The 13,464-nt window shown below is 33.3% G+C and overlaps 1 protein-coding gene across 1 annotated transcript in view; it reads right to left on the reverse strand.

Moving 5' to 3' along the window:
- Positions 1-1,065: 1,065 nt before the first annotated feature.
- Positions 1,066-13,464, reverse strand: part of LOC137249310 (transmembrane protein 198) — a 38,745-nt gene continuing 26,346 nt past the window's right edge. Inside the window, exons 3-7 of the mRNA XM_067780660.1 lie at positions 11,930-12,032; positions 10,464-10,726; positions 10,226-10,390; positions 9,834-10,139; positions 1,066-8,768 (exon numbers count right to left, since the gene is read on the reverse strand). Coding sequence (XP_067636761.1) covers positions 8,589-8,768; positions 9,834-10,139; positions 10,226-10,390; positions 10,464-10,726; positions 11,930-12,032 — 1,017 coding nt within the window. The 3' untranslated portion in view covers positions 1,066-8,588. The remainder of the gene's footprint in view (positions 8,769-9,833; positions 10,140-10,225; positions 10,391-10,463; positions 10,727-11,929; positions 12,033-13,464) is intronic.

Genomic DNA, 13,464 nt, shown 5'->3' on the forward strand with positions numbered 1-13,464 from the left:
TTAATAAAATCACATTACAAAACAAAATGACAAATTTTCTACTTACCGCTGTGTGCCTTATCCGACTGCTTGCCAACGAATGGCGGGTTTTCATATTACAAAATGGGACTTGGCAGACAGCGGCGAGTTTACATTTCAAGGTTACCAGATTATAAATTTTACTACTAAAATTATTGAACACAGGGCGTTCTGCAACATATATTTTAACACTTCCCGTGAGTGGTTTGTATGTTATTTGTTGAAAATGTTTCACTTTTTTTAGTTCTTTAACGCGAAACACATTTTCCTTACGCGTAACGCTGTGAAATTCCTTGCGGTCTGGATTTGTACTCAACCACATGTTATAAAGTCCAATTTTTCATATGGTTGAGCTGCAAGGAATTTCAGCGAACCGTTCACGACGAGATTGAAAACGCGAAATACCCCCAAAGCCTTCGAGGAGCAACCTAAGTGGTTGTGCAGTAATATGTATATATAGGAATGTGTATTGTGAATCGATTGTATGTGTGTTCCTGAACCGATGATAGGTGTGTTCCTGACATACAGTAATACGGAAGCGCACGGTGTCGCACGACACGATTTTCGATCTTTCCCGTAGATCTGCTGGCATGCGAAATAGCTGCCGAATACTCTGCTGATAATTAAAAGTTGTTTGAAGAATATAATAAAGTGGGTGAAACACGGGTTCTTTAAATCAGCATGGAATCATCGGTAAAAGAGACGTAGTGACCATCTACTTTATTAAAGCAATGTTAGAGATTTAGGGACCAGTCATGAATAATGGATCACTAGGTTTTGCATAAAATTTATAACAAAAATCTTCAACTTAAATTACTTTAAGCAAAGTTTCAAGAATATTCAAACAAGATATTTAGGGGTTTAACCCCCCTTTAATCGAAAAGGTGACAGTTTTTGACTTCGAATTGTAGTTTAAGGTAAACATTCTCTCTCTCGTCTGGCTTTGTATGATCTATGTATATGATCTATAAGCATTCTACTAAAATGTATTCATAGTCTTATAAATCAGAGAACAGCTACACAACTCCCTCACCTCCACAAAATAAATTTTTTTTTTTTAAATATAATATGCTTTATTGTGTACTGGCCTGTTTCACATTTCTGCCTTACATCATTACTCAATTTACAGTAAATGATACACTGTTTTTTTGTTGTATTTATGTATATTTATGCTGGAAAAAATACAATTTGTTAGCATTTTTCAACACATTACTTGGTATTGATTTTTGGGAATTTTAGTTTCAATTAAGAATTTCGGAACTTATATTTTAACATTTTTGAGCATCAAAGAAATTGTGTTAGCTTACAATGAACTTTGTATTTGTAGTAAAAAAAAATTTAAATTTTTATATTCGTTACATAAATGCATTTAAAGCAAGTTTAAACTGCGACACAAAAATAAATTTAATTACCTTGTTCATAAAAATTACAAAAGGTTTATAAAGGAAATATGTATATTGGAACGGTTTCGAGGCAAACCAGTTTCAGTATTGTGCCATCATCAGTGTCGATTACATTCGAAAATCGAAATCGAAACCAAATTTGACAAGGGATGACGGAAAATCGTTCCAATATACAACAATAATCTACCCTGTCGGAAAATCAACAAAACGAAATGAGTCGGTTTATAAAGCTTTTTAAAACGAAATTTTCATATAAATTTCTATTACATTAATTTTTATAAACTAATTTGTTTTTTATTAATATAGGGGTAAATTCTTAAAGAAAATTGTGACTGCATGCTCAACTAATCCTTATAATTTTTTTATTTCTGTATACTACATACGTACAAAATTTTAGTATATGTAAATAAAACTGTATATTACAATGATTTTCCGTCATCTTTTGTCAAATTTGGTTTGGAGACAAACCGGTTTCGGCGTTGTGCCATCGTCAGTGTCATTTTTCTTTCTGATGCTGTGCTGTTGTCGTTTGGCTTATATGTATTTATAGTTCCCCCGGTGCATGACCTTACTTACTTACCCTGCTGACCAGGTATTGTCAAATTTGATCTTTGTGTATGTATATATATGTGTGTGTTGTTAATGTGTGTGTGATATTCATTCAGAAACGGGGTGGCTTTCATTGATCAACTTGCGTGTTTGGCTGAGGCAGGTAGAAGTCATTAATTTTAGTTGTTTGCCCTTTTCTGTGTGTTTGTTGATAAGATTCGTTTATTGTTTTGTGTAAATAAAGTTGTGTAAACAAGACAGATGGGGGTTTTCGTAACAAATATTTTAAATATGGTTGAACCAAATTTTTATAACCTATCAACATTTAAATTTTCCCTGTTTTGTCTAATGATTTTAAATCTTTTTTAAGCAACTGCGTTTCTATAATAGTTAATTTCACATTAAGAACACTGCAAGGTATAACCGTTCTCGAAGTTTTTGCGCTATTTAATATATAAAAATAAATTGACAAGCAAAAACAAATAAAACATAATTAAAATAAAATGTTTCAATTTGTTCTTGTTTGAGAAAAAACTAGATATGCGTGTGGAGTTGAGATACTTGACATTTTTTTTAAAAATGTCACAAACGGTTCTACCCTTTAGTATTTTTAAAATGTCATAATATATACTTCATACATATGTATGTATGTATATATTAAATTATTTGTTTCTAATAAAATTTTTACTCTTAGCATTTAATTATTTGTGGCGAATGTATAGTAAGGTGTAATTCATTACAGTTCTAATCTCTTATGTATGAATTAAACTTTTTTTTAATTTTTTTTGTAAGTTTAATTTTTATTGTTTTTATTAACTCTGGAACTTATGCTTTTTGACCAAATTTTATTTCTTTTTTGGCTAAATCGTTATATATACATATAACTATTTTTAGATTTACAATATGTTTATGTGTATTTTGTTTTTGTTAGAAAAATATTTTTAATTTATTTTTTCTTACTTGAAGCCATTCACACTTTATGAAATTTAGTTTTGTCATGCTTAATAACGATTTATAGCTATTGAAGCGACTGACAAAAACTCTCTTAACATGCAAAATTTTTATTATTTATTATTATTTTTATTACTATACATATATATATTTTATATTAAAATTTGTTTATTTAATTTTTTATCAGCCGCCTCTTTTCTTGGTTGGCTTAATTATATGTACTTTATTAACGTCTGTTCGTGTTCACGAGACGAAACGTTAAATAGGAAAAAATGTATTTATTATTAATTTATTTTATGGTTTTATTAAATTTTATTTTATACTATCAACTCATATATATCGCTCGTTTCATTGTGAACAGAAGTAACACAAAATTTAAATTTTTTGTGAAAAGGCTTCAGTTGCCTTTTTTCATACAGTTAAATACCGGCTTTTATTTTTAACTCCAGGAAAAGAGTCCTTAACAATCGTAAAATAAATTCTTTACAGAATCGAAGACTTGAGACTTTCCGCAAAATAATAGATTCCACATTGTTTGCTGAGTGTATTCTGGAAAATTGTTTGGTCGGAACATTTTCCCAGAAAAAAGTAACTGTTAAAATGGGGTGCAGTAACAAAACTTAAATTTTTTGTATCACTCACTCGACAGTAAAGTTGCGAGTCTGGACGTGAAATCTACGGCCGTGACAGTTACACAATTAAATAAAAAATTTTTTTTTATACAATTTTCTCCATTTTTAAGAAAATATATTCCTATAACAAAGGACAAAAATATTTTTTTGTTTATATGAGATAAAAATTACACTAGTATAAAGTATGAATGTTGGAGATTTCGAGTTCAATACTCAGCTCAACTTCAAGCTAGCTGATGAAGAAGTGAAATTTAGAAACATGTCCTAGTAACCATCGCCGTTTGTAAACTTTGTAATTTTTCTCTAATATCAATAGCAAAAAAATTGTATAAAGCAATATGAGCATGTCTCGCTAATTAAATACAGATAAAAAACAATTAAGTTTTTGAGAAAATTACTTGTCTAGATTAAGGGCCGCGTTTCTATGGCGCAAAATCAATCCCATTTCTTCTTCGTTTTCAGGAATTGTTTTTGAGTGTACGTAGAATCGTATGTGTTTTGTGTATAAGTTATTGATATATTTGTAATTTAATATAAAGTGTGGCGGACGCCGTGGTGTGATGGTAGCGTTCACCGCATTCCACACCGGCGATCCTGGATTCACGCCCGGGCAAAGCCACATTAAAATTTTAGAAACAAGTTTTTTCAAATAGAAGAAAAATTTTCTAAGCGGGGTCGCCCCTTGGCAGTGTTTGGCAAGCACTCCGAGTAAATTTCTGCCATGAAAAGCTTCTCAGTGAAAACTCATCTACCTTGCAAGTAGGTCCCATCCCGCCAATTTGTAGGAAAAATGTAAAAGGAGCACGGCGGAAATTGGAATCGAAGCTCGGCCTAAAATCTCTTCGCAGGTTATTGCGCTTTACATTTTTTTATAGACATTTTTGTAGTTTCTAACAAATAAAAGTTTTTTATTCAAATAAATATATTCTCAAGTCTAATAAAAATAATGAGCTTTTATTATTTGTCCTCCTTTTTATTAAAATCCTTAAATTCCTTGGAAAAAGGGCATAGTACTAATTTACCAATTTTTTTTGTGTAAATATTTGGTATAATCTAGAAAGTGCTAAATTAGCTAAATTACGTACAAAAATCTGAAAAACTTATTCATGGAAATAAAAATTGAAGTGAATAGCCGGCTTCAGAATACAAAAAAATTTAAAATTACCACTTAGTTTTTTACCTCCAAATAGTAAATATTTACAGCCCGAATCTAAATATTCTCTCGGAATTTTGTCCCCGCGAATTTTTTTTCCCGCGGAAAAATTATTCCAATTGTTTTCTCCTAGTGAGAACAATAATTGGGGAAAAGGAATTTCGAATTTTCGATGTCAGCTGATTTGCCAATTAAAATTTTGTTGCGTATTTCTATTTTTGTTTAACAAATTGAAAAGATTAGTCATTGTTGCGAATTTGTTTAAAATTGAGAAATAAAATATAAACAAAGCACAGTATTGCATTTCATATGGTATTGAATGAAATGTGTAACGAATTGGTGCTATAGCAATACCAAGAGGGGAGCATAAGAAGAAGACTGCGCGATAACGCAAATCCGCTGGAGTTGCCTGCTTCCATTCAGCAAAACAATATTCTAGCGGCTAAGCCGAGTTGAGTTCCTCTTTCGTCACATGCCAAAATTTCTTAAACAAGCCTTGCGCAGTTTCTGAATAGCTACATCAAATTTGCTCAGAACTCTTCCGTTGCTTATTTATGTGTATACTTTTGGACTGTAACAAATAGTATTATTAATGTATTTTCGTATAAGAACCAGTAAACTTAAACTCTTTTGATGCATTCCTTTTAATTCAACATGTGAAAAAACTCCTACAAATGACAGAGAAATCTCCCTTTCAATTACATTCATAATACCTACTTTTCTCCATTAACCGGTTTTCCCTTTTTCGAACATTGTTCAGAATAAGAGGAAAAGGAGAAGTGAAAAAACTCACAAGGACTTTTTATTTAGAATACGAGGAATGGGAGAAGGGAAAAAAACTCGCAAGGAATTTTTGTTTAGGATCGGGATGTTAGTGACTCAAATAAGTTACTATTTGTCGCATTCTTTCGATTTTTAACAATTCATTTACATATTTTAAACCCATATTTTCACCAATCTTCTAGTTTTTTTCTTGAAACTCTTTTTGTACTGCTCTTCTTGCGTGCAACTTTACTCAAACATAGTTTTCAGTATTATTCTTAATTATTATACATACTTATATTGGAAGGGAATAAACTAGTTACGATATATTTGTTGTTTTTTTTTTGTTTGTGTTATTTAAACACTTTACAAACATGCATATTATTGTAAATTATATGTAAAAAATGCTACAGTAAACAGTTTGACTGATTTTGTTTAAGCTTAAGTATTAGTAATATACTTAATATAAGATATATGAACTTTTTTTCTTTGGTCAAAACCCCTCTTTAGAAATTTTAGCGCAATTAAACTTGTCAGAGAAATTCGCGCAAAAATTCACCATGCTCAAACAACCAGTCAGAGAATTGTACTTTAACGACTTGGTAACGTGCTTAGGATTTTTGTTTCGAAATTTTTATCTAACGAACTTTTATAAAATCACAATTAATTTCTTCATTCTACCCAAATAGTATAGAAATATTCAAAATAATATATAAATAGTATTTGATATCATACTTTCATATTTGCTTTAATAACAAGGATATAACATACATATTTTCCGAGCAAAATTTTAAGTTATCCATAGGACTAAAAAAAAGTTATAAACTTAAAACACAAAGGAACTTTTGTAGGTATATACGACATGTTATTCAGCCCCCAATTATTTTGCAAATTATGTGCCCAATTACGACAAGTTCCAAGCTAAACTTATAGCCGTTTTCACAAACTCGTTAACCGAATGGGGCGAAAAAAGCTTGGATGATTACCTAATCATCTCAGTCACAAGTGAACTAATTTACAATAATGGTGTGAATTTGTATGGGAAATTTATTGAAATCTGGCAAAAAGACTCAAAACAAAAGCAAATGATATGAAAATTGAAAAGTGAATCATTAAGAAAACATATTGTGGCAAATATTAGCATCACTATGTTGTTAGTAAATAATCACAACAACAAAAACAGCAAGCAGCCACAGTTATATACAAGGCAACGAAGAATATTCCCATACACAACCAGCAGCTTTAATCAGAGAGATTATTTCACATACATATATGTAGCCGACAGCTAAGAGCAGAAGTCGTTACTCGCACATACACACGCATATGGCTAGAAGAAAAATATAAACTACAGATATCATGTATATAGCTAAATAACCAAGTATGAGATACAATTGTTCTAGAAGGCGATGATCGTGAAATGGGCGAACGAGGTAACCGAGAGTATAAAAGCAGCGAAGCTGAGGAATCAGTAATCAGTTTGATTTAAACACGCTATTAGCGAAGTATAATTATACTACCCCCAAAGTAGTCTAAAGAAAGACCATTTTGCAATACTGAACGAGACAGCAGAGAGTATAAAAGGAGCGAAAGCTGAGTAAACAGCAATCAGTTTGATTTCAGCACGCTAACAGTTGCGAAGTATAAGTGTTATTGTGAAGTATTTTCAAAGTAGTCTAATAAAGACCATTTTGCATTATTGAATATTGGAGTTATTAATCGACAGTTCAGCGATTCGAACGTTAGCAGAAGGTGCATAATTATCAGAAATTTCCCAATATTTGTTACATTATTATTGAACTCTTTTTAATGAAGGGTCTGCTGATTGCTACTTAGTTGACTGCTGCAAGGAATAAACTACAAACATGCCGTATAGATAGTTTAATTCAGAAATTGCGTGTTGAGTTCCTTTCATACATTCCAGTTACAGCGGAACCATGTCTCATAACTTGCCTGAAAAAGGCCTTACCCATCAGTAAATTGATTGACCTTTTGCTTAAATTGTGCGGTTTTGAAAAAATTACTGCGATAAAGCATTTTTGGATACAAGTTTGCGTTACACTAAAATGGGAATAATTCTTGTTCATAAAAAGTTTTTCCTAAATTTAGTGAATCGAATTTCTATACGAAAACTAGTTCTTTGAAAATTGCTCATAAAGTTATTTAATGTAAAAAAAAATTTTAAGTGCTAGCTTTCGTAAAGTATTTAAAATTTTTTTTATTTGCAGTCAAATTTTTAGTGTTCCGATAAAAAATGTTCTATGTCAAAAAATCTTGTATATGAAAAAAAAAAAATGTTTTCCAACCGGCAAAAGGGACGCCAAACCGATTTTTCACGCAGCCTTCAATATGAACTAAAACTAATTTAACATTAATAACTAACTTCAACATAGCACATAAAAATAAAAATAAAAGCTGTACTTTTAAAGTTAAAGCTTGGTACACCCTGTTGTAAGATATATATATTTTTGAGTCATACTTTGTAACATTTCTCATGTCTGTATTTACCAAAGAGGAACTTAGAACTAGTTTAATGAATTTGTATGTATTTGAAACAATTTTTTAATTACATAAATATAGTAGATAAATCTTTTTCAGTAAATCAAATTTTGATACATATTTCGGTTTTTTTACAAAAAGCTTTTCTGCATACATTAATGGCCAATATTTGCCTTTAAGTAATTTTAACTTAATTTCGATATTATCATTTTACGCTTATATTTACTTTTTTTTTTTAATCTAAGTTTTGCGCGCGAAACCCACAATACATATATGTTTGGTCGTTTACGATCTGCGAATTATTAATGTAAGTACATTTCTATTGCAAACTCATGAGCTTTGTCAAAATTTCTTCACATAAGTTTTGTTTTTCAAAACATTTCAACTTCCGTTTTTTATCACATCAAATTTGTGTATCAATCGGCGCCATTTATTTGCCTTTTCGCTTTATACGAGCTTTGTTTCATCTTCATCGCTGCATACACACACATACTTCTAAAGTATAGTCATCTCTTTCGCACACATATGCTTGAACGCCATTTCCGCTTGCTTATTTCCGTTTTTTCCTTTTCTTATCCTTTTTGCTTTTCATTTCGCTACTTACATATAACTGTTGCTTGTTTGTTATCCTAAATCACGCACAATTTCAATTTTATCACACATTTCAGAATCGGGTATTGTGGTGAAGTGTGTACGATCGCTGCGAAAGGTATTACGTTCGTTCGAGCTCGTTTTAATAGAGCGTTCGGATGGCGTTTCTGCGCCACCTAATTGTATGCGTTTCTGAAGCGCTGACACGAAATTCTGTAAATGGGATTAAGTGGATTTTGAACATTCTTCCAATAATATGTATTTAGAGGCGGGAATTTCGAAACGATACTGTGTTTCTTATTTGTTTTTTATTTTTTTATTTTTACGAATTAAATGGGGTTACATTGAAATGACAGCCCTTGGTTGGGAAAATAAATCCTGAGTCGCTCCGGTATAGAGAACCGGCTGCCGTTTTTTCTTTCTTACTTACTCAATAATATAATTTAACGAAACCTTTGGTAATCAAGTATATTGACCCCAGTTTCAGATTTGAAAAAACAGTTAAAAAACATCGAAAAGGCATGCCTGGCTGAAGACGCGACTAAACTACAAACACCACAAGCTTTGAGGGGTCAATAATACTCTAGGCAGGCGGGCTAGTACCCGAATGCGCTTTTATGTGAGCGTACCGAGTTCAAATCCGGAAACGGACTGCCCATACCCGTAACAGTCCCATAAATGAGAACTAGCAGGCGCGGCCGAGGTCATTACCGACCTTTTGCTTGCCTTTATTTTTATTTAACTATTTTTCCAGAAAACATATATTGGTATTCCCTTTTCCGTGTTCATATCTCTTTCCATTTTTTGTATACCTGGACCGACTGTACTATCTACCTACTACCCCTATTTCTATAGGTATCGCTATCCAAATCCCGTTACTTATCACTATATTTACCCCTATACCTATTTTCTAAACCTATACACATCCATATCTCCAATCCTGTTTATATCCTTTACATATTCCACTCTTTCTCCCTAGGCCCTTTATATACCTACTATCCATATTCATATATCCATCTGTCTCTATCCCTATTTATATCCGTATCACTATCTGATTATATAGGTGTAGAATCGCGCTTATCGGCAATTGCTTTGTCTAGAACAGTGTTGAGCCAATACACCTTTCACAGGGTTGGATCATCGAATTGATCGACATTTAACTTAGTGGAATTGGTTATAAAATTTTAGTTTAAAGTCAACTTTTCCGCAATAGAGTTTCTATGATTCGATCTTATTTCCCGAATATATGTAAACATAATAGTTACGTAAAGTTCATACCTGAGATATAATATCACCACGCGCTGTGCGCACTTGATATAAATAACGGTACTTGCGTTGGCTTGCCTCTTCGCGCGTTTGCCGCGTTCTTCCACTCATGCGATTCCCACCTAATCCAGGAGAACCAGCACAGCGCGCCATCTGATGATGATGATGTCGCAGATAAATTCGTTTCCGATGATCAACACGCCAGGCAGTGATGAAGCATTGAATCATTATACCGATTATTATGGCAACCGGCCAGGTGCATATTAAAATTCCGCCATAGCAAGGCGGTGGCGAGGGGTTGGGTCTCATATTTAAAATCTTAAGTAGCAAAGAAAAAAAAAATAAATTCCGATTTCAATTATGTAACTAATTAATCAATTAAATATTTTCTTTTATGTGCTTACCCATTTTATCGTATCTAAACTGTGCATAAAAAAATCGACAGATGCAATAATCATTGTACTACCAACGATACTCGATGTTAGTATTGTCACATATTTAAGGCTGCATAACGTGAGCACGGAACAAATGAAAGCGCCACCCGCAATAGCAACATAAATTTCGCGATACTATAAGAATATAAACAAAGCTGGTATTTTTATTTGCGATTATTTAAAAAGTTATACATTTCTTCAAACTTACGCCAAATTCATTCTCTGGCATTGTTGCCACACATACAGCCATTGCTGCACCGGCTACTAGCGCGCCTGCAGTTGCGCTGATTAATATAGACGCTACCGGATATGTGGAACCAATAACCGCGCCAAATAAACCCGCAACAATTGCTAATGCCGAATCTGCGGGTTTGCCGAGTAGCGTTATTTGTAAATCTTGCAAAACGAAAATGCTATTGGCACCGGCTAACATGCCACTTAGGAAGCCCACAGCACGTAGACAGCGATAACCTAGGAAATGAAAAGAAATTACAAGTCCATGAAATTCCGATAACAAAATATAAAAATGCAAAAAAATTGGTAAGGCAAAAAGTGAAATTAACTTTTAAATTTAGATGGTAGGTGGGTCATAAACAACCTCTGCGCGAGATGCGGTAATGAAACCGCTTCCTATAGACCTACGCTGTGTACGAGCGCAGCAACACGAAGTGGATGGAAGTGTTATCGTAACGCGAAAACACACGAGAGACGCATACTTAGAATCGTGAGACCTAACTGCGTCACTGCAAGGAACCTTATATACTAGTCCAAAGGGATAGTTCCCAAAAATTCTACCAAAAAAGCCGGTGAATAATGGAAGGTTTCGGAACCGGGCAGATTCATAAATTAATGATTACAGATATCTTGTAACCAACGCACAAAGTTTGCCAAGTTTTGGAGGGGAATACTGCTCATTGCTAGTTAGCAAGCAAAATGACGAACCGCATCAGTGCCATGCCTTTCATACATGCCGAAAAGCCTGGCATGCCTAGCGTAATGCGTAAAAATATTACTCATACATAGATAAAACGCGGTTAAAATATTCTACAAACTCAGGAAGATTTTAATTCGCCCAAAAGTTGGTATTAGTCAATCTGGAATTGAATGGCATAAAAAAGGGGGACCCCTCTGAGTTGGAAGGGACAGAGGGAGGAGCACGTGATGTTGTTATTGCTGTTGTAGCAGTGCTTCGTCCCACCCAATAGGTGCGACCGATCACAAATTGTCATCAATATCCTCTAACGGCAGTCCAAGGAAACTTGCTGTTTCAACAGGGGTGGACCATAATGAGAGGGGTGTTAGATGCGTTGGTTCCACATTGCAATTAAAGAGATGGTTGATGTTATGTGGGGACACATTGCAAGCAGGGCATACATTATGTATGTCGGGATTGATTCTGGATAGGTAACATCAGTTATTACGAAACATAGATAGCTAGCGTGACTTGTTACGAAAGGAGCAAAATTGTGTAGGCTGCTAAGCGCCAAATAATGATGATGATTTTTGGGTTTTCAGATAAGGTTTAGCCCAATTAAGGGGCACACTTTGGTTGATAATAAGACAAAATGCCAAGGTTGCACTCTACTCAACTTAACTTGTGATTAAACAGGCACTGAAAACCCCGATCCTTGGACTTTTATGTACATTTGGCCTAAATTTTAAATGCATACTTACCAAGCACCGCATAAACAATGCCAAAAACTGCAGTTATCGTCCATAGTAAAGCGGACAGTGAGTCAGGTGTTGTTTTTGTACATGATGGACTCTCCAGAATGCCCTGCAACAATAAAAAATAATAATGAAAAGGAAAAGCATTCATTAAGAATTCAATTCCAAAATCTTTCTTATGAACAATGAAATATCAAGCAGCACCACGTGCTAAATGATAATAGAAACCTAAATCAATCAACTTGACATGAAAATCTATAAACGAATTACACTTATAAGCGCTGTTATTAAAAACTTATTCAGTTAATTCACTGTGGCTGAAAATTGGAAAGGTGCACCAAAATAAAAGGAAAAAAAACAAAGTTTAGTTAAAAGGTGGGTTAAAAGTACCTGCGCCAGCTTGGGTGTGTTTAGATGGGACGCCAAAACAATTCTAGCAAAACAAGTGAAGAAGTTTAAGTTGGGGTGAAACCGCACATTACATACCTAGCTGTACACTTGAAATGCTGTTGTTGTTTGTTTTGTGTGCTAAATAGTGTTACAAGACTGTGCAATAATACATATACATATGGTTCTATTCTGAACTAATTTTTCTTAGAGTTATGGCTCCCGAAACATAGAAAATTGCTTTGTCATAAAAGGGGCCCATTTTTTAAGATTTGAAGTTTTTCCTATTTATTGTTATAAATCCACTTGGGAAATGAAATTCCATTGATATAGTAAAGCTCTTTTTTGCAAAGATATAGCTTATTTTATTCGTCAACGACCCTTTTAAAAATCTTTTGTATAAAAGTGGGCGTGGTCCTTAATGGATTTCGTTAATTTTTCTTCAAAGCATTCCTTATAAAGGCAACCTCTCTGCCGAATTTTGTTACGATAGGTTTAACGATTTTTGATTTATGATCAATAATATTTGTAAAATTGATTTTATCCCAAGTGGGCGGTGCCAGCCCATTTTAAACAATTTTTTCAAATTTTTATCAAGAGTCTCAATATAAGTCCACACGTCAAATTTCAACATTCTAGGTGTATTATTTACCAAATAATCAAGTTTTTTTGTGTTTTCCAAAATGTTATATAAATATGTATATAAAAAGTGGGCGTAGTTATCGTCCGATTTCGCTCATTTTTAATACCAATCTATTCTGGGTCCAAAAAAGCTCGTGTACCAAATTTGGTGAAATATCTCTATATTTACGTAAGTTATCGTGTTAACGGACAGACGGACGGACAGACGGACATTGCTCAATCAAATTTTCTTTCGATACTGATGATTTTGATACATAGAAGTCTATATCTACCTGTACAACCAACCGTTATCCAATCAAAGTTATAATAATACCCTGTCTACAAGTACAGCTGGGTATAAAACCGTTTTGTGCGTTTTGTTTGCTTACTGTTGAGTATGACTTGGGATAAGTGTAGTTTTGTAAGTGCATGAGTGGCAAGAAGTGCGTCATAACCGCATTTAAATGCATTCATAACAAATGCCAACAGCAGCCACCACAACAACACATTAAAGCAAAAACAAAAAATGTTGT

Source organism: Eurosta solidaginis, chromosome 4 (genome assembly GCF_040869045.1).
Source record: "Eurosta solidaginis isolate ZX-2024a chromosome 4, ASM4086904v1, whole genome shotgun sequence".
NCBI classification, from domain to species: Eukaryota; Metazoa; Arthropoda; class Insecta; order Diptera; family Tephritidae; genus Eurosta; species Eurosta solidaginis.